Genomic DNA, 18,169 nt, shown 5'->3' with positions numbered 1-18,169 from the left:
TTTCACATAATTTTTTTTTTAAATACAAATCCTTTCAATTTGTTTTTATCATAAAAAATCTCAATTAAAAATAAATAAACTCATGAGTTATTTGCGTCAATAAACATATAGCAAAAACCATTAATAATAAATAAAGATTAAAATATAAAAAGCAAGAAATAGACATGAATCAAGATATTTGATATAATAACACAAAGTATATATCCAATTGTGTTTAATAATTTTTTTTATTTTTTATTTAATTAAATAATTATCGGTGCTAATAAAACTATGTCTATCCAGTAATGTTTTTTAAATATCATTAAATAAACATCTCATATTTATATTTAATTAATTAAATATAAAAGATAAATTTGAAAAGGATAGCAAATAAAAGATCATATAAAAAATAAATAAAAAAATCAATGGAGCTCAATTTATAATTAAATAAACGTTAAAAGATAAAATTAAAAAAAATAAGATTAAAAAAAGACAAACCCGTATGAATCTTTTAGACCCGAATTAATTTCCCTAACAAACAACTTGTGAAATCTTAAATCCAAACATAGTTAATAAGCTATGTTTTTAACAAATTTAAAATTAAATAATAAAATTAAAAAATAATATTAATTAAGAAAATTCATCAAAGTAAAAAAAAATTAAAAAATAAAAACTAGAAAAAAATTTAAAGAAAAATGAAATTGCAAAAAAAATCCAGCTAAAAAAGTAAATTCAAACAAATAAATAGCAACCCAAATAAAAAAGACCAAGTATAACTTTCTTAATAATATTTATATTTTTGAAAAGATAAAAGAAAATCTTTCACCAACTCAACATCACACACACACACACACACAAAGCTCGGATAGAAATATGAAAATTTTTCTAGATGTAAGTTTAAGAAAAATCTACTTTTAAGTTATTTTATTGTGATTAAAATATGAAAAATACAAAACACCCTTATATGCTGGCTCTAAAATATTTTTAATACATGAGTATAATGGTTATTTTAATATGCAAAATATAAGTGAAGGTGCTTAAATGTTACTTTTAAATTTGAGAATGATAAATAAAGTCTGTGTTACTTGTTTTTTAATAGTAAAATAAATATTTTATTGTGGATTGCTGGATTAAGAAAACCAATCCTTTTAGATTTTCTGTTAATAATCCAAGAGAATTAACAATGATAAGCGTAGCAGCCAGAGTCTTCAGTCATGAGCAGCGACCCCTACAGGAATGTGACCTATCATTCTTCCTCCTTTTCTCCTGGTTGCTCCTATACTTTGCCTTTTTTCATTTTCAACAACAGCCCTCCGAGCAGTGTTTAAGCAGATCTGAAGTTATCACCTGCAAAAGCAACGGAGACCCTACAGTTGGGTCCCTGCATTTTTGTTGTGATTCACAACTGGCTGGTAAAGTTGACAATGAACTGCCCCCAACCTCCTGAACCACTCACTCATCGTGTAATAATGCACTGCAATTTCTTTTCCCCTCTCTACGCTTCCCGGAAATCGCTCCCCACCTCCCTTTACGATGTAGCTGTAGTTATAAAAAGTTTTTTTTTAATAATTAGATCTTAAACAGATTATTCACATTTAAATTGCTTTTTTTAAAACATATTTCCTTCAAAATACATCTCAAAAGGTCCGGTGGTGTGCCTGGACTTTTTCAAACAATGTTGCTGAGGGTAAATCCACCATCTTTGTTGTCATTGGAACCACCTCTCTCCTTTTGTTTTAACACACCAACTTTTAATTAATCATAGAGGTAAATGTTGTTTTGGGAAAAGGGTGGGCGGAAAAGGAGATTACTAAAGTTTTAAACTCAATTAGTAGATGCTTAGCAACTTTCTTATTCAATACCAGCTGCTGCTGTAGAAATCTCATGCTTAGATTTTGCGCAAGAACTTGAGATTTTGTTTGGTAAAACTCACAATTTTTTTTTTTATATAAATAACTTGTAACAAGGATAAATTTAAATTTAAAAGTTAAAAAATAAAAAAAATTATTTTTTTATTAAATCAAGATCTTGATCAATTTTGTAGTAAACCTTTGACAAGTTAAAAATATTAACATTTTATTAAATCAAAAGTCTGAGTCGATTTTATAATATTTTTTTATGTAAATGAAGATTTATTTTTAATCAAATATATTTATAACTTTTTAAAATTATGAATTATAAATCAATTTATAAAAATCATAACAGGCTGCAATGGTTAAACACGGATATCATCAGCGCACAATTAATTGATAAGGACCATTTATTATAATGAAAAAGACACATCCAAGGTATATGTGTTTGCACAGCTTGCTCCACCGACAGATGCACACGGCTTCAGGCAAACCGTTCCAAAACAGAACAACTGTATTCGACGACCTTTCTCTGTCTACAACACCCAAACTTTAGTTATTATTTATGTTTTTTTTCTTTTATTAATATATATAATTCTCAATTTATTTGACATTATATATTTATAAATTTATTATTTATTATTTTTACTATAACAATATATTTTTAAGAAAAATTATTTCAAAAAGCGAGTTAAGTATAAAGTAGTTGATGCTATATGCCGAACTATCCCGATATTTGTCAGTTGCAAACTAGTAATGATGATAGATCCAACAAAATGGAGGTGGCGGTGGTGGAACTGCTTTTAAAGCTGCAGCCACCAAATATATGCCCTTTTACACGGCTGAAACGTGTTCACATTTTCTCTAATGTCCATTAGAATATTTGTGCTTTGCGTTCCTCTGGATAATCCATGTTTACTTGAAAACCCACGTTCATTTTCTTTTTGCAAGAGAGACTTGACCCCAATATCTTTTTAAAGAGAGAGACCTGTGCGCCATTAAATTTCGAGGCCGATGGCCTCTCTGTCAAAGTATGAAGGTAGAAAAGGGGTATTCCCGAGGTGGTCAAACAATTGAAGACAATCTAGAACCGAGCGAGTCTCATTTCCAAAAGTGATATCCTTCAAAAACTACATTCATGCCATAACGTAATTAGCACGAACACAGTGATCAATGTCGGCATTGCATGTAAAACCCCTTTCGTTCCCCCACCGTCTTGGCCAGATTGCTTAGACAAGCACATGTGACATTATAACTCTTTGGCTCGAAATTGAGGGGAACATTTTAGAATCATTAACTAATTTCATTGTCTAGTTATTGGCTTAGGTAATAAATGCCTTTACTTAATTTGACATTTTCATTTTTTATCTATTAATCTGACATTAACCTACGAAAATCTAACTTGAAAAATCCCAACTATTACAAATCAAAATCGATAACTAATTATATGATCACCACCTTTATATCTAATTGACTGTTCTAAAAACTTTCAGTACAGATTAGTATTACTCTCGCTATATATATATATATATATATATATATTAAATAACAACCTGACGCCTTAAGAACTTGGTTTTCCACCGTAAGCTTGCTTGCATATAGAACTTGGCTTCTGCAAAGGCATGCACAGCTGAGACGAACCTGGACATGCTTGGAGACAATTATCCCCTATGCTACCGGAAACCGACGTGTCTGCGGCGAAAAAAGCCGGTGGTGGCTTTCCAATCAGGAAATTCCCATCAAGAAACAGCCTTCTCAGACTCTTCTTTCGACTATACTCCAATGGGATCGTGCCACGTAAGCTGTTGTATCTTAGTGACAATGACGACAGCAGTGGATAATCAGCGAAATGCAAGGGTGCGTTTCCCTCGATTTTATTGAACCCGAGGTCAACAGCCACGAGTTCACTGTTAGCAGGCTTTGGGATCTCGAGACGTGTCAAGCTGTTATTAGCTAAATCAACTTGTTGAAGCCCAGGTAAGAGAAAGAACCAAGATCCCAGTGTGCCAGTGAGCGAGTTTTCACTGAGTTCGACTACTTCTAACTGAGATAAGCTGTCGAAGGATGATTTTGATAATGATCCAGACAAATAATTGGCCTTCAAAGCCAGTTCTAGCAAGTTATATGGTAGTTTTGGTAAGGACCCGGTTAGTTTATTGTAACTCAGGTCGAGTCTCCTTAAGCTTGACATTGAATTCATGGTTTTTGGCAGATAACCAGATAAAGAATTATGTGAAAGGTCTAAAGATTCGAGGGATTTAAGGTTTGTGATTGAGTCAGGGACCGAGCCAGAGAACGAGTTGGAACGGAGGGTCAGGGTTTGGAGGTTGATAAGAGAGGAGATGGAGGAGGGGATAGGGCCAAAGAAGCTGTTATCTGCGAGATCGAGGATAATGAGGCTGGTGAGTTGGGAAATGAGTGGGGTGAGTCGCCCTGAGTAGCCAGCTGAATCAAGAGTGAGTTGTGTGACTCGAGTTGAGTCAGGGGAACAGGTGATGCCACAGGTGAAGCGGGTCCGGCGAGGGGAAGCACAGGGGTCGGCGATGAAATCCCATGAAGCCAGGCAAGACCAGGGCTGGATTGAACTTGGCTTGACAGAGGCTTTGAAGGCTTTGAGAGCTGAGATGTCCTGTGGTAAGGTGAGAGACAAAGCTATGAGATTTGTGGTGCTGAAAAGAATAAAGAAGGCAAGCAGGAGCCGAAGGATACCAGGCAGCATTTTCGCAGGTAAGAGATTTTTGGGACTTGAGAGGACAAGGAGGGGAAGTTGGGGGGGTTGTGCGTGTGGAATTTGAGTTTCGATGAGTTTTATGTATGGCTGGAGAGCACTTCAAAAGTTGGAGTTAGTGCACGTTCAGACAGGTACATGTTTGTATCGAGATATTTATAATGTGGGGGTGAATTTGCTGTTGTTAGGATGTCCAAGTGCCTCATTTGTGATATTGGTTGGTTAGCTTGGGGCTTTGAGTATAAAGAAATTGCATTGCTGGGGCTTGGAGCATAACAAATTATTTGGAATTGTCGAGTTTTGCAGTGACACAATTAACATTTTCTAATGCTACCATGATAACATCCACAACTTTGAAACATATAAACATAGTTTCATGTCATAGTTTTTGTCATTCAAAGAGCTTGACGTCAGATTCTCGAGGAAAAAAAACAGGACTTTGGGTCAGCAATTAGTGTAAAACGATAGCAATTATATATTGAAATCCATCTCCACCTTACCGATCTATTTCTCTATCTTCTATCTTTATTAAGTTTTATTAGTGTTTGATATTTTGATAAACGGGCAAGCATTGCGATTAGTTTTCTAAGGACATGTTAGCATGTGAACTCCACGTTCATCAATTATGTAAAGGAAAAAAAAGAAGAAATTACACAACTTTTTTTAACAAGAAAAACTGAATGAAATTTCTTTTTTCAAATCATATGTGATATGATTTGTAGTATTTTTTTTTGAAAGTGGAGTATAATTAAAATAAATAAATAAATAAATATGCATCGAGAATATAAAATATCTTATATGCATATATTGCAAAGGATCCACTCAATACAATGCAATATTTGAAGTTATGTACAAAGGTCTCTCTAAATATGAATTAAGCGTTCTCAATTATGTATGCAAGTCTCCGTAATATTGAAAGCATCATTTTAAAATAAGGGCAGGTCACCATTTGGCACAGCGCCCTGTATAATAGTAAAACGATAAAATCCTGATTTTAACACATGAATATGGTTGCATGTGCAAGAGACCCATTTATTCAATAATCACATGGTGCCACATATGAAGATTATAAAATTAGACAAATGCCTTTTGCCATATGTATATACAAATAAATAAAATTTGAGGAGTGAGAGAAAAAATAAAATTCTAAACCGAAAGCTTTTATAACAATCTGACTCAACTTACTATATATTATTCATTTTAGGTTTTATTGTTTTCACGGTTTTATTCGTAATTACACAAGTTTACATCTGAATTTGACGCCTCAAAATACATATGACAAGTTGACAATCAACATTCTTAATAAGACCACCTATCACTCTTTCACTTGCTGATATGAGATATTACAATCCATCCATTTTAAAAAACTTGACGATCTCGTTGGCATAACTGAACAACCAATGAGATCGGCTCTGATACCAAATATAATAGCTTTGTTCAATTTGTCATATTTATTTTTTTTTAGACTTTATTACCATTATGGATTTATTCCTGGTGACGTGAGTTCACATCTGAACTTGACGCCCTAAAAGACTATGACAAGTTGACAATAAACACTCTTAATAAGATAACCTACCTCTCCCTCATCCGTTAATGTGATATATTATAGTTATAGATCAATTTTTTTTATATAATATATCTTTTATTTTTTTATTTAAATAAATTAAAATATCAACTTAAGAAGTGTATTGAATTATTTTTTTGGTCAATAAGACTTCAAAAAAGAGAGAGGTAAAGTTACTTTCATGCTAGATAATCCTTAACAAAGCCCCTAAACTATTTAAAAGTTTATGATAGTGTAATAATTAATTAAATCACGTGTCATTTACATTACCCTGATTGTTTCTCACATAATTTTTCTACTCATAAAATTATAAATTCATGTAATAAGACTTTACAATATTTATTTAAATTAAATACGGATCGGGAATATATAATACATTACATGGACACATATCTAAAAGGTTTTTCATAGTTATAAAATAAAAAAAATTACAGAACGATTGGATGAAAAGGGAAAAAAGGGCAGGAAGAAAAAAAATTGAAAATTTGATGAAGTTTTGATGTTTAGGAAAAAAATAAGAGAAACTTTGTGAAAAGCAAAAAAAATAAAAAAGTTATAAATATCTATTCTATTTGTGTATAAAAAAAACAAAAAACTGAAACATTTATGAAGTATTTTAGGATTTTTGCACAGGAATTAATGTCTATAAAATAAAATAAAAAGTACAAAACTTCAAGGAAAAGAGAAAGAGGACAGGAAGGAGGAAATTGAAAATTTGATGAAGTCGAGGATTCCTGTGCCAGCTCTGATGTTTAGAAAAAAAAAAAAACTTTGAGAAAAAGAAAAAAATAAAAAATTAATGGAGATTTGTTGTCTCGATATGAAACTTAATTAAAAAAAGAATACGAGGGAGGGAAAACAAAGATTATGACTAGATATGAAAAAGAAAAGGAAGACAAACATGAAACAATACATGCTTCAATCATACGTCAATAATAAATGATTTTTTTTTAATTATATTACCAATTAATCAAAATTTAAAGCTACGAAGTGGTGGACACCTACGAATAGATAAATTATTAACAGCACGCAAAACCTTCACATTCATGTACACAAATCGCCTTTTTCTATGACAGTACTGTATAAAGGAATATTGAAAACATTAACACCATACTATAAAACCATTTGATTGAATTCAAGAAGGTTTTCAACAACTAAAGGACCATACCAACATAAAGATGAGGTAAATTTTTACTTTTGATTTGAACAATTTCATGAAAATAAGTATTATAATGAATATCAAATAAGCGGATCACCCACGCAAGGGCAGTTTTAATTATGACAAGTTAGCAGTAAAATTCTATCATAACATCCTTTTATTTTTTTTGTGACACATTTTTATCCACACTAAAAAAAAAAACACATTTCTTATGGTCCACGATATTGCATGAAATTTGTAATGATGACAATTCATAGCAGCATATTCAACTATGATGAATGCAAATGACATACCTTTCATCCCTATGATAATGTTATTTTGAGCCTTGAACTTTATAATATAAATTCATATTTTTCAAATAAATTAGAGTTATGGAGATTAAGTCCATTTTTTAAGGGAAGCTATTGTGTATCGAGAAATCATAATTTATAGTTTTAAATCTCGTACGATTAATATAATAAGAAGGCTGCTTTCTTCAAAATTATCAGTATATTCGGTGTGATTTTAAGAATTCCATGGATGCTCTCTTGCCATTAAAGCATACGAGAAAGACTTGGGCGCTACCTGAGGCCAAGAGAGGAACAAGTTCACAGAACAACAGAACAAACTATTAGAAGACAGTGTTCTCATTTTCGCATGAATATTGTTTGATATGTGTGGCTCAATACTACTAAACTAAATTAAATAGACATGGATATCCTAGCCAGATCATGTCAAGGTATACTTATTGTTCTAAAGATGCCTAACTAAGTGTTCTTAAGGTAGACTGTAAGGTTGTTTAATCGGCTGCACAGCAAATATTAAACGACTAGAAAATAGTTGTCATGTCTGATAGTCCCACTGATATTTCCCCCTCGAAAAAACCTTGTTGTGATCAGAAACCTGTTTCCATTAGTTTCATTTGCCCTATTCAGCATAGCATTTTCTTCAATTTTCATATTTTTATTCAGCAATCGCGGGTAGATATAATCGGAAATAGAAACGAACTTGGGTCCTGTTTGTTTTATTTTTTTTCAAATAAAAAGTTGCATGCCATTTAACCTATGGCATGGTCGCAAAATCCTCAGAAAAAAATTAGAGAAAATGATTTTTTATCTTTATATTTTAGAAATTGTGTCTAATCTATTCCTTATAAACTTTTAATTGCATCAACTTTCTCCTTAAAAAGTCTCTTTACATTTTCAATTTATCCTTGAGGGAATGGTCGAAAATCATTCTCTAAGGCCTTCGGTCTTTCATAGTCTAGGGTTGAATCCCTCCAGGCTCCTTTCTTCGTGAAGGTTTTCCCACAGTACTCTTCAATATTTTAAATTGCCACTTTGGATTGATGATGGCTTTTATTTTATTTGCTTTCGGTAACTCTTCTCCTTGCTTATCAATGGATCTAGTGTTCAGAGAAACTGACTGTATGCTATTTTTATAGTAGAGAAGTGAATTTATCGTGTTTGTATGTGAATTTTAAGGCTATGTGGTTGTTATTATGGAGAGTGGTGGCTACTGACTAGAGTTCTTTTGCTGTTTTTATTGGCAAATCTAGAGGGATGTTAAGCTTCTAAGAGGAGGGCGGCGCTAGAATTACTGGTGTCAGTATTTGAGCGCGAGAGAAATGATGGATTTCACCTTTTGGATGGTGTTTTTGTAGGTTGAAATCCTCTTGGAACCGTGCGTTTATGGTAGCGAAATGGAACACAGAGCCACCATGTTTCTTTGTTTTTGGTAAGCCGGGCCGTGACGTGTATGGTAAGGATGATTCCTCCACTCCCAACGTGATTATGCAGAGAGTGTTTTGGTGGACGGAGGAGGAAAACGGTGATAAAATATACCGATGGAGTCTACTTCTACTGTTCTTCCTAGTCAGATGAATTGCCTGTCTTCTCCATTGTGTTGCTGACTCTAGTTTGACACGATTGGCTTGATGAACTACTTGTTCTAGTGCCCTTTATTGGTTTTAAAGGACTACGAGTTCATGCCCTGTCCATCGCAAATTGGCCTTGTTTTTAGACTTTCTGCTAGTAATTTGGACCATTCTCTAAGGCCTTCGGTCTTTCATAGTCTAGGGTTGAATCCCTCCAGGCTCCTTTCTTCGTGAAGGTTTTCCCACAGTACTCTTCAATATTTTAAATTGCCACTTTGGATTGATGATGGCTTTTATTTTATTTGCTTTCGGTAACTCTTCTCCTTGCTTATCAATGGATCTAGTGTTCAGAGAAACTGACTGTATGCTATTTTTATAGTAGAGAAGTGAATTTATCGTGTTTGTATGTGAATTTTAAGGCTATGTGGTTGTTATTATGGAGAGTGGTGGCTACTGACTAGAGTTCTTTTGCTGTTTTTATTGGCAAATCTAGAGGGATGTTAAGCTTCTAAGAGGAGGGCGGCGCTAGAATTACTGGTGTCAGTATTTGAGCAAGAGAAATGATGGATTTCACCTTTTGGATGGTGTTTTTGTAGGTTGAAATCCTCTTGGAACCGTGCGTTTATGGTAGCGAAATGGAACACAGAGCCACCATGTTTCTTTGTTTTTGGTAAGCCGGGCCGTGACGTGTATGGTAAGGATGATTCCTCCACTCCCAACGTGATTATGCAGAGAGTGTTTTGGTGGACGGAGGAGGAAAACGGTGATAAAATATACCGATGGAGTCTACTTCTACTGTTCTTCCTAGTCAGATGAATTGCTTGTCTTCTCCATTGTGTCTCTGACTCTAGTTCGACACGATTGGCTTGATGAACTACTTGTTATAGTGCCCTTAATTGGTTTTAAAGGACTACGTGTTCATGCCCTGTCCATCGCAAATTGTCCTTGTTTTTTAGACTTTCTGCTAGTAATTTGGACATTATATCCTTCATTAATGAAATTTCATTCTTGTTAGAAAAAAATTAAAAATAATTAATGACTAAATTAAGGGTTTCAAGTTAGAGGTTTTGATAATATATACAACCCAAACCTTCCAATTGAAATAGTTTGAGGATCACATGATGATTCTCACACTGTCAATAAATTGAGCACACTTAAAATGTATTTTTCACAATAGAATCTTTTCAAAAAAATAAAATAAAATTGTGAGAATGCAAAAGAACCATTTCATTTGTACCGAGCAAGTCTGTACAAATAGAAAAACTACGTCATAAAAATATCCTATAATATAAAAAATTTATAAATCACTTATAGTGCGGCAGCTTCTCTCCCCTTTGTAATATCAACCTTGTACCGACCAAGCAACCACAACCACAAGTTTTATCATTTTAATCTTTCCTCGGATACAGGTAACTTCAAGTCACATTTTGAGTAACTATGGCCAGAACCAAATCCATGAGATCTCTCCTCTTGTTGCTACTCCTCTCTCCACTCTCCACCGTCACAGCCTCCAGCGCCGCTTACCCCACCATCCCTGGCACCACGGACAGCTCGGTCTCAGCTTCACAAGACAGTAAACTTATCCCAATCAGACGTGAAGTGTATGGTGATGGGAGGATATTTGACATTACTCACAAGTACAGAAGCGACCTGCCTTCTTTCGCCAAAGAAAACGGGCTAGGCAAGTTCTTGTGGCTCCGTGAAAGCATGAAGAATGGGTCCTCCGCCAACATATCGGAGATGAAGTTGATCACTTTAGACCGGGCCAGTCACCAAGCCGGATTTAAAAACTATGGCATGAAGAATGGGTCCTCCGCCAGCACCTGGACATTACCATGATCATTACTTCGATGCTGGGTTTGATGTGGACACTCTTGACCTTGAGGTGCTTAATGGTAATTGACGAAACAAAATTTTTATCTTTATATATTTTATTAAAAATTTCAAATCAAGAAAAACATACAAATATAATTTTCTTTAATTATTGGCTGCATGGGGCTGGCCTGCATCAACATAAAGATGCCCCCAATATAGACCCGCTTAGGTATGGTTAAAGTAAGACTTAGTTAAGACCGGGTTTGGCAATGTGAAAATTCTAGACGTGTTGGGTCTTGGCAATGGTTAGATTCATGTACAATTAGGTTTGATAGATGGCCTGGACTGGCAATACACCAGGCCCAACGCAATTTGATAAATGGCCTGGATTGCCAATACACCAGGCCAACACAGTCTAGAGTCTACTAAACCCAAGAGTCCAGTGCTTGCCAGACCAAGCTTTTGGGACTTACAAGTTACAAGTACTGCCAAGCCTAGGAGCTTGGTCTATACGCTGTCAGGCGAATAAACTGGATCTGATGCATGTTTTTTAAAAGTGTTGTGCCCGATAATTTTTATTATTGCAGCTCGGATATGCCCGGATTTACTATATTAAGAATTTAAATATAATACTTGAATTTAATATTATTAATTGTATAAATTTTTATATAAAATATTAAAAAATTTATTTCTCAATAAATATATTTAATTAAATAAGTTTACACTTTACTAATAATATTATTAAATATATTAAAGCTTTTCATGGTTTATTATATCTTTTTTTAAGCTAAAAATAAATAAATGGAATATAGTTTATAATACAATTTAAAATATCAATATAAAATTATACTCATAAATTATAAATATAATATATAATTTTTATAGTAAAAGTTCATTCTCTAATACATATATATTTTTAAAGCATTTTTCTAAAATATTATTGTATTTTTTTATAAAAAATATTTATTTAAATATTACAAAATTATCATCTTTACTAAAAAGAATCTTTTATAAATATCAATCATAAATTACTAGACCTATCAAATATTAAATATAAATTATCAACCACTCATGTTAACAAAAATAAATAAAATTATCAATATCAATTGATTAATTAATTATTCACTTTAAAAATCTTGTTACTAGCTCCAGTATTTCATTAGGAATGATTATATTCTTCATTTTCTTCTACAAACAAATACTAAAATTGAGGCGTTTAGTTATTTGCTTCTGGTTTTTTATTTGCTTTTGCTTTTTATTTAATTTATATATGAGAAAGTAGTTTCTTTTAAGTGGAATTTTTGGACCTGAACGGATTATATGAGACCCCACCAGGGGCAATTTAGTCCTAGACAACCAGTGCTGAGAGAGAATATTTTTTTTTTTCGCTGTTAAACTATATTTTATTTTTGTTTTTCTGGACATTTACTGTTGTTTTAATATATAGGACCTGGGCTATTAATTGATGTTCCAAGGGGAACGAACATAACAGGTATGTATTTCAGTTGGTTATGAATTTTATAGTTACAAACACAGCTCCTGTTTATGTTTTTTATTAATGTACTCTCCTTCGGCTCTTTTATGGTTCCAATATAGTTTTTGTTTGGGACTATTTCCTCCTTTTTACTTTCCAGCATAATCTCAATGGTACTGTCTACTTCACACAGCTGAGGTTATGAAGTCATTGCGTATTCCTAAAGGAGTTCGTCGTGTTCTTTTCAGAACAGAAAATACTGACAGGTAATTCTACGTTTGTGTGCACCCACGCGCGCGCACAACGGGTCTGGATGCATGCTTTATATTCATCGGGTCATACTGTGTTTGAATCCAAATATCCAATACCGTAATAAAAAAAAATAAAAAACTTATTAATTGTGAGGGCGTCAATCTAGGTGTTAATGCCTTGAAAGTCGGGTTACTGTGCATTGTTTGTTGGATTGTTTTTAATAGTATTTTTTATTTAAAAATACTGAACGGATTATATGAGACCCAACCAGGGGCAATTTAGTCCTTGACAGCCAGTGCTGAGAGAGATTTTTTTTTTTCGCTGTTAAACTATTTTTTATTTTTGTTTTTCTGGACATTTACTATTGTTTTAATATATAGGACCTGGGCTATTAATTGATGTTCCAAGGGGAACGAACATAACAGGTATGTATTTCAGTTGGTTATGAATTTTATAGTTACAAACACAGCTCCTGTTTATGTTTTTTATTAATGTACTCTCCTTCGGCTCTTTTATGGTTCCAATATAGTTTTTGTTTGGGACTATTTCCTCCTTTTTACTTTCCAGCATAATCTCAATGGTACTGTCTACTTCACACAGCTGAGGTTATGAAGTCATTGCGTATTCCTAAAGGAGTTCGTCGTGTTCTTTTCAGAACAGAAAATACTGACAGGTAATTCTACGTTTGTGTGCACCCACGCGCGCGCACAACGGGTCTGGATGCATGCTTTATATTCATCGGGTCATACTGTGTTTGAATCCAAATATCCAATACCGTAATAAAAAAATAAAAAACTTATTAATTGTGAGGGCGTCAATCTAGGTGTCAATGCCTTAAAAGTCGGGTTACTGTGCAGTGTTTGTTGCTATTGAATTGAATGAATTGAAGTGGGTTATTTTAAAATTATTTTTTATTTAAAATATAGAGAAACAATATATATATATATATATATATATTTAAAATTTATTTTTAATATTAATACATCAAAAAAATAAAATAAATTATGTCTTTTGAAGAAATAAAATCATTTTTTTACAAAAACAAAGCTCACCCACAAAAATTATAGTAATTGTCTTTGACAGGTATTCTAATTTTTAGTACACGTTTGATATTGTGTTTTTATTAGTGTTTATATGTGTTTTAAAAATATATTTATCTTTAAAAAATATTAAATTAATATTTTTTTAATTCTGTTAATATTAATAATAAAAAAACATATTTAATATATTTTCAAATTAAAAGTAATTTAAAAAATATATAATGCGTGTAGGGTAAGCGGTAAAACTTTGAACTAGAGTCGTGTGTTTTCCATGGACAACGTTGTGAGACCCCATAGGCTGTTCAAATATCTCGTATGTTGGGGGCCCAGACCACCGGAACAGATATGCTGACTGCTGATTTCGATCTTAGGTATTTTCTTTACTGAAAATATTTTAAATAAAAATCTCAGGCGACTAATGTTCAAAAATCAGTTTGATACAAGCTTTGTGGGATTCACCACGGACGGAGCAAAGTGGTTGGTGGAGAACACTGACATTAAGCTTATTGGTAGCTGTTACCCTCCTTAATTTAACACTTGTTTCTATATATATATATTGTCGAACTTATAAGCATACGTATTCTCGACCACCAACGCAGGGATCGATTACTTGGCTGTCGCTGCCTGGAGTGATGTGGTTCCAGGCCATTCTATATATATATATTGTCGAACTTATACGCATGCGTATTCTTGACCAATGCAGGGATCGATTACTTGGCTGTTGCTGCCTGGAGTGATGTGGTTCCAGGCCATCTTGTCCTTCTGGAAAGCACGGTGAGACTGATATAATGTCTAGAGATTAGATGATGACGAACATGTCAAAGCACCTTTCTTTCTGGCTAATTGACGTCCTAATTTCACTCCTAAGTTCAATAATTAGAACCCAGAATAAGTTTCAATAAACGGTGACTCTTCCATTTAAGGAAAACAGTGCATCGGCCACCAACATTCAGCCCTGAATATTCAAGCTCGTTTCAGGAAATCATCATTGTGGAAGGCCTAAAACTCGATGACATCCAACCTGGAGTTTATTCTATCCACTGCTTGCCCCTAAGGATACTTGGTGCGGAAGGATCGCCAACGCGATGCATTCTCATCAAATGACAACTTTTCATTGTAAGTTAATTTATTGGATCTGAAGCGCTAACTTCAAACTTGATTATAATTGTCAAAGATTATCTATATACCGCGCAAAGAAATATATATCCAGGCATTGCGCCACCAACATGTTAACATTTTAATTTGTCTGCGATTCGTTTTTTCTTATTTGATATACAATTGATGGCTACCTTTTCAAGTTAAATGTATGCAATAACTTGCTACTTTTTATTTATTCATTGCTAGGTTCATGCAAACTGCCTGATTTCTCGTAGGAAACAATGATTTCAGCCCCAGGGAGGTACTGAGTGGAATAAAACATTGCAAGAAGTCGATCACCATTCACCTGGCCCTGTGCCCTGCTATTAATTTGGACTCTGAGTGCGGAGAGATGCTATAAAGATGATATTATACTTCGAATACACTGTTCTATGTATGATTGTGATTAAATATCAGTGCTACTGGTAATCAAATAGCCTTTCATATATAATAGTAGTTGACATAGAGTTCCTTTGACGTGAATTTTGAATTATAACGATGTTGAGTCATCATCTAAAAAATATTTTTCATCTATAACTTATTTAAAAAAGAATTAAAATGATTTTAAATTTGAAATATGTATACTAAAAATGACTCAAAACAACATTTTTAAGGAAAGAATGTGGTTGAGAATTTAATTTTTTTATTAAAACAGATATTTGACTCAATTTTATGATAAAATTAATTTTGATTGGTGTTAAAACTTATTTCTAACCAGATATTTTATTTTTTACTTTTCTTTGAATTAAAAGTTAAAAAATAACTTAAATCAAGTTGTAAAAATTGCACTAAACATCACCTTTTTAATAGTCCGATAAATGGATTTTGCATTTGGTGTTTGAACATGTGAATAGAACAGTGCTAGTATTTAATTATCTGAAGAGAACTTGTGTTAAAAAACCAGCTTGACACGAACTTTGTGGGATTTACGCACAGTACTGACATTAAAATAATTGGTAAGCTTTTAATCTACCTTTTGTTCTACAGCTCAATTTTCAACATCCTTCAATTGAAAACCAAAATCATAGTTTCAATTCACGGCGGGTCTTGGATTTGATGAAAGAAATGTGTCAACAGTACTCATTAATCTTCAGCGTTAATTAATTATTATTAGTGCTAATTATGTTTATGGGGGGCTTAAGATTTGATGACATCCAGCCTGGAATATATTCTGTCCATTGTTTACCTCTAAGGTTGCTTGGCACTGAAGCATCTCCAAAAAGATGCATTCTCATAGAATGACAATTTTTCACCATAAGGTATTTATCCATGGTGTTTGCCTGCAATTGTCCAAGACTTTCTATAAATGTGCGTGGTTAATTCAGACTTCATTTGTGACACTGGCATGATTACAGTTTCTCTCTTCATAATTTACTTTGACGAAACCTCAATGAACTATGATGTGGAAGATCCGGTAATTGCTGGAAATTATGTGTACCTCCAAAACAAATTTTCTTGTTGGGGTCAGAGATCCTCCTATTGTAAGAATAATAAATTATAATAATATTGAGTAGGAAAAATAAACTAGGAAAACTATTAGAAAAATAGAAAACATGATAATATAGAATAAAAAAATAAAAATAACTAAAAAATATCTATTTTTTTTATAGAAAAACCAAACCCTAGCAAACAACTGTCATCTACCATGAATATTTTTTTAAGTATGATCTACTTTTATTATAAATCTCTAACACAACTATTTTATGTAGATCAATTCATTATGAATCTCTAATGCAATATATTTGTACGAGTCATCCCATTATGGATTTCATTACCAAAATTTCTAATAATAATAAAAAACTAAATACAATTATTTTACGTAGATCGATTCATTATCTCTAATGCAATATATTTGTACGGGTCATCCCATTATGGATTTCATTATCAAAATTTCTAATAATAATAAAAAACTAATATAGATAAAAATAATACACTAGTTTTAAAATGTCAATTTTCTAAGAGAAACCTTTATATTTTGGTTTATACAAGCATGTCTTGTTTTATAATATTTTTCAATAATAATTATTTAACGAACACAATTAATTACTAGAAATCAATGAACACCGATACATATCATTTATAATCTTCAATTAAAACCATTAAAAATTGTTGAGGTTCAATATCAATTAACGAATATGTGATAGCAAAGAATAATAAGATTTATTATAACTCAAAACCTTTAAACCTTTAAATACCAAAAGCATCATAATTATATGTAAAATCCAAAGCATTCAATTTTTATTCATTTAGTCTCGACTTGCCAAAAACCATTACAAATCTATATATAAAAAAACTAAAAAACTCTATTAATACTAAATAGAAATCAAAAAGTTTTTTCCTTCAAATAAAAAACTAGGAAAGCCTAATAATACAAAATAAAAAAATAAAATGAAAAAAAATATATCTATTTTTTAAAATAACTCCTGCATAAACTAGGCTTCAAAAAATCATGCCACCTCACCTAGATTTATAGGAGCATTTGATGGATCATACTCGGACTTAAAGAGGAGGGATTTTACACCTGGGCTTTGAATCCAAGACCAATTACTTTTTAAGCATAGGTTGTGCCTCGTATTAATGTGTTCTGGGTCCGGTGTCTTGTGCGTCAATCCCAGACCCACAGGTTCTGTCTCATAAATAATTAAGAGAGTACTTTTTTAAAATATTTTTTAATAAATTTAAATTTTTTATTTTTATTTTAAATTAATATATTTTCAAATTATTTTAACATGCTAATCTTAAAAATAATTTTTTTAAAATAAAAAAATATTATTACTATATTTTTTGAATGAAAAACATTTTAAAAAACAATTACAATCATTCATTAAAACACACTTTTATAAGATGCTTCCAATGAAATGTATTTTTTTTTTATAAAAAAAGTTTTCAATCGATTACAATCATAGTTTAAAACACACTTTTTTATAAGATGCTTCCAGTGAAATGTATTTTTTTTTATAAAAAAAGTTTTCAATCGAACTAAAGCATGCACTTTTTTCTTTTTTCTTTTCACTTTCATAACCGAGCTTGAGTGTCGTGTACTCTTTTTTTTTTTTTTCACTTTCATAACCGAGCTTGAGTGTTTGCTAAATCCACGAGACTTGCTAAATTTCTTGCAATGAACTGTGATCTAGGCTTCGGCTGGTGGAGTAAAATAAGATTAGAGCAAACAGAAGATCATGGCCTCTGGCTGGCTGCTGATCAGAGCTGATTTACTATTTTTTCCCTACTGTATTTTTGACTTTTATTCAATTCAAAAGTTTTAATAAAATATTATATTTAAAAATATTAAGAATTGAATTTCCAATAAAACTTA

General features: G+C 32.2%; 2 protein-coding genes across 2 annotated transcripts; one reads left to right on the top strand and one right to left on the bottom strand.

Moving 5' to 3' along the window:
- Window positions 1-3,176: 3,176 nt before the first annotated feature.
- On the bottom strand, window positions 3,177-4,750 carry LOC105108436 (leucine-rich repeat receptor-like protein kinase PEPR1). The gene has a single exon (XM_011002746.1). It carries the CDS (start codon window positions 4,546-4,548, stop codon window positions 3,391-3,393), a length of 1,158 nt encoding a protein of 385 aa, XP_011001048.1. The 5' UTR covers window positions 4,549-4,750; the 3' UTR covers window positions 3,177-3,390.
- A 5,721-nt stretch (window positions 4,751-10,471) lies between these two features.
- LOC105108425 (uncharacterized) lies at window positions 10,472-15,330 on the top strand. Its single transcript, XM_011002735.1, has 8 exons — window positions 10,472-10,903; window positions 10,956-11,030; window positions 12,398-12,442; window positions 12,618-12,690; window positions 14,128-14,225; window positions 14,420-14,490; window positions 14,695-14,832; window positions 15,090-15,330. The coding sequence occupies exons 1-7, from the start codon at window positions 10,573-10,575 to the stop codon at window positions 14,818-14,820; spliced, it is 819 nt and encodes a 272-aa protein (XP_011001037.1). The 5' UTR covers window positions 10,472-10,572; the 3' UTR covers window positions 14,821-14,832; window positions 15,090-15,330.
- Window positions 15,331-18,169: the final 2,839 nt, after the last annotated feature.

This window comes from Populus euphratica, unplaced genomic scaffold (assembly GCF_000495115.2).
Source record: "Populus euphratica unplaced genomic scaffold, PopEup_1.0 scaffold3.1, whole genome shotgun sequence".
Classification (NCBI taxonomy): domain Eukaryota; kingdom Viridiplantae; phylum Streptophyta; class Magnoliopsida; order Malpighiales; family Salicaceae; genus Populus; species Populus euphratica.
The sequence above is the reverse complement of the archived record's forward strand: the minus strand, read 5'-3'. Positions and strand labels throughout refer to the sequence as shown.

Bases quoted from the DNA above. Each gene is read 5' to 3' on its own strand.
- LOC105108425 (XM_011002735.1), top strand. From the start codon at position 10,573: ATGGCCAGAACCAAATCCATGAGATCTCTCCTCTTGTTGCTACTCCTC. The intron at 12,691-14,127 runs GTAATTCTACGT...TAAAAATCTCAG, and splicing joins AGAACAGAAAATACTGACAG to GCGACTAATGTTCAAAAATC. The intron at 14,226-14,419 runs GTAGCTGTTACC...TGACCAATGCAG, and splicing joins CACTGACATTAAGCTTATTG to GGATCGATTACTTGGCTGTT.
- LOC105108436 (XM_011002746.1), bottom strand. From the start codon at position 4,548: ATGCTGCCTGGTATCCTTCGGCTCCTGCTTGCCTTCTTTATTCTTTTC.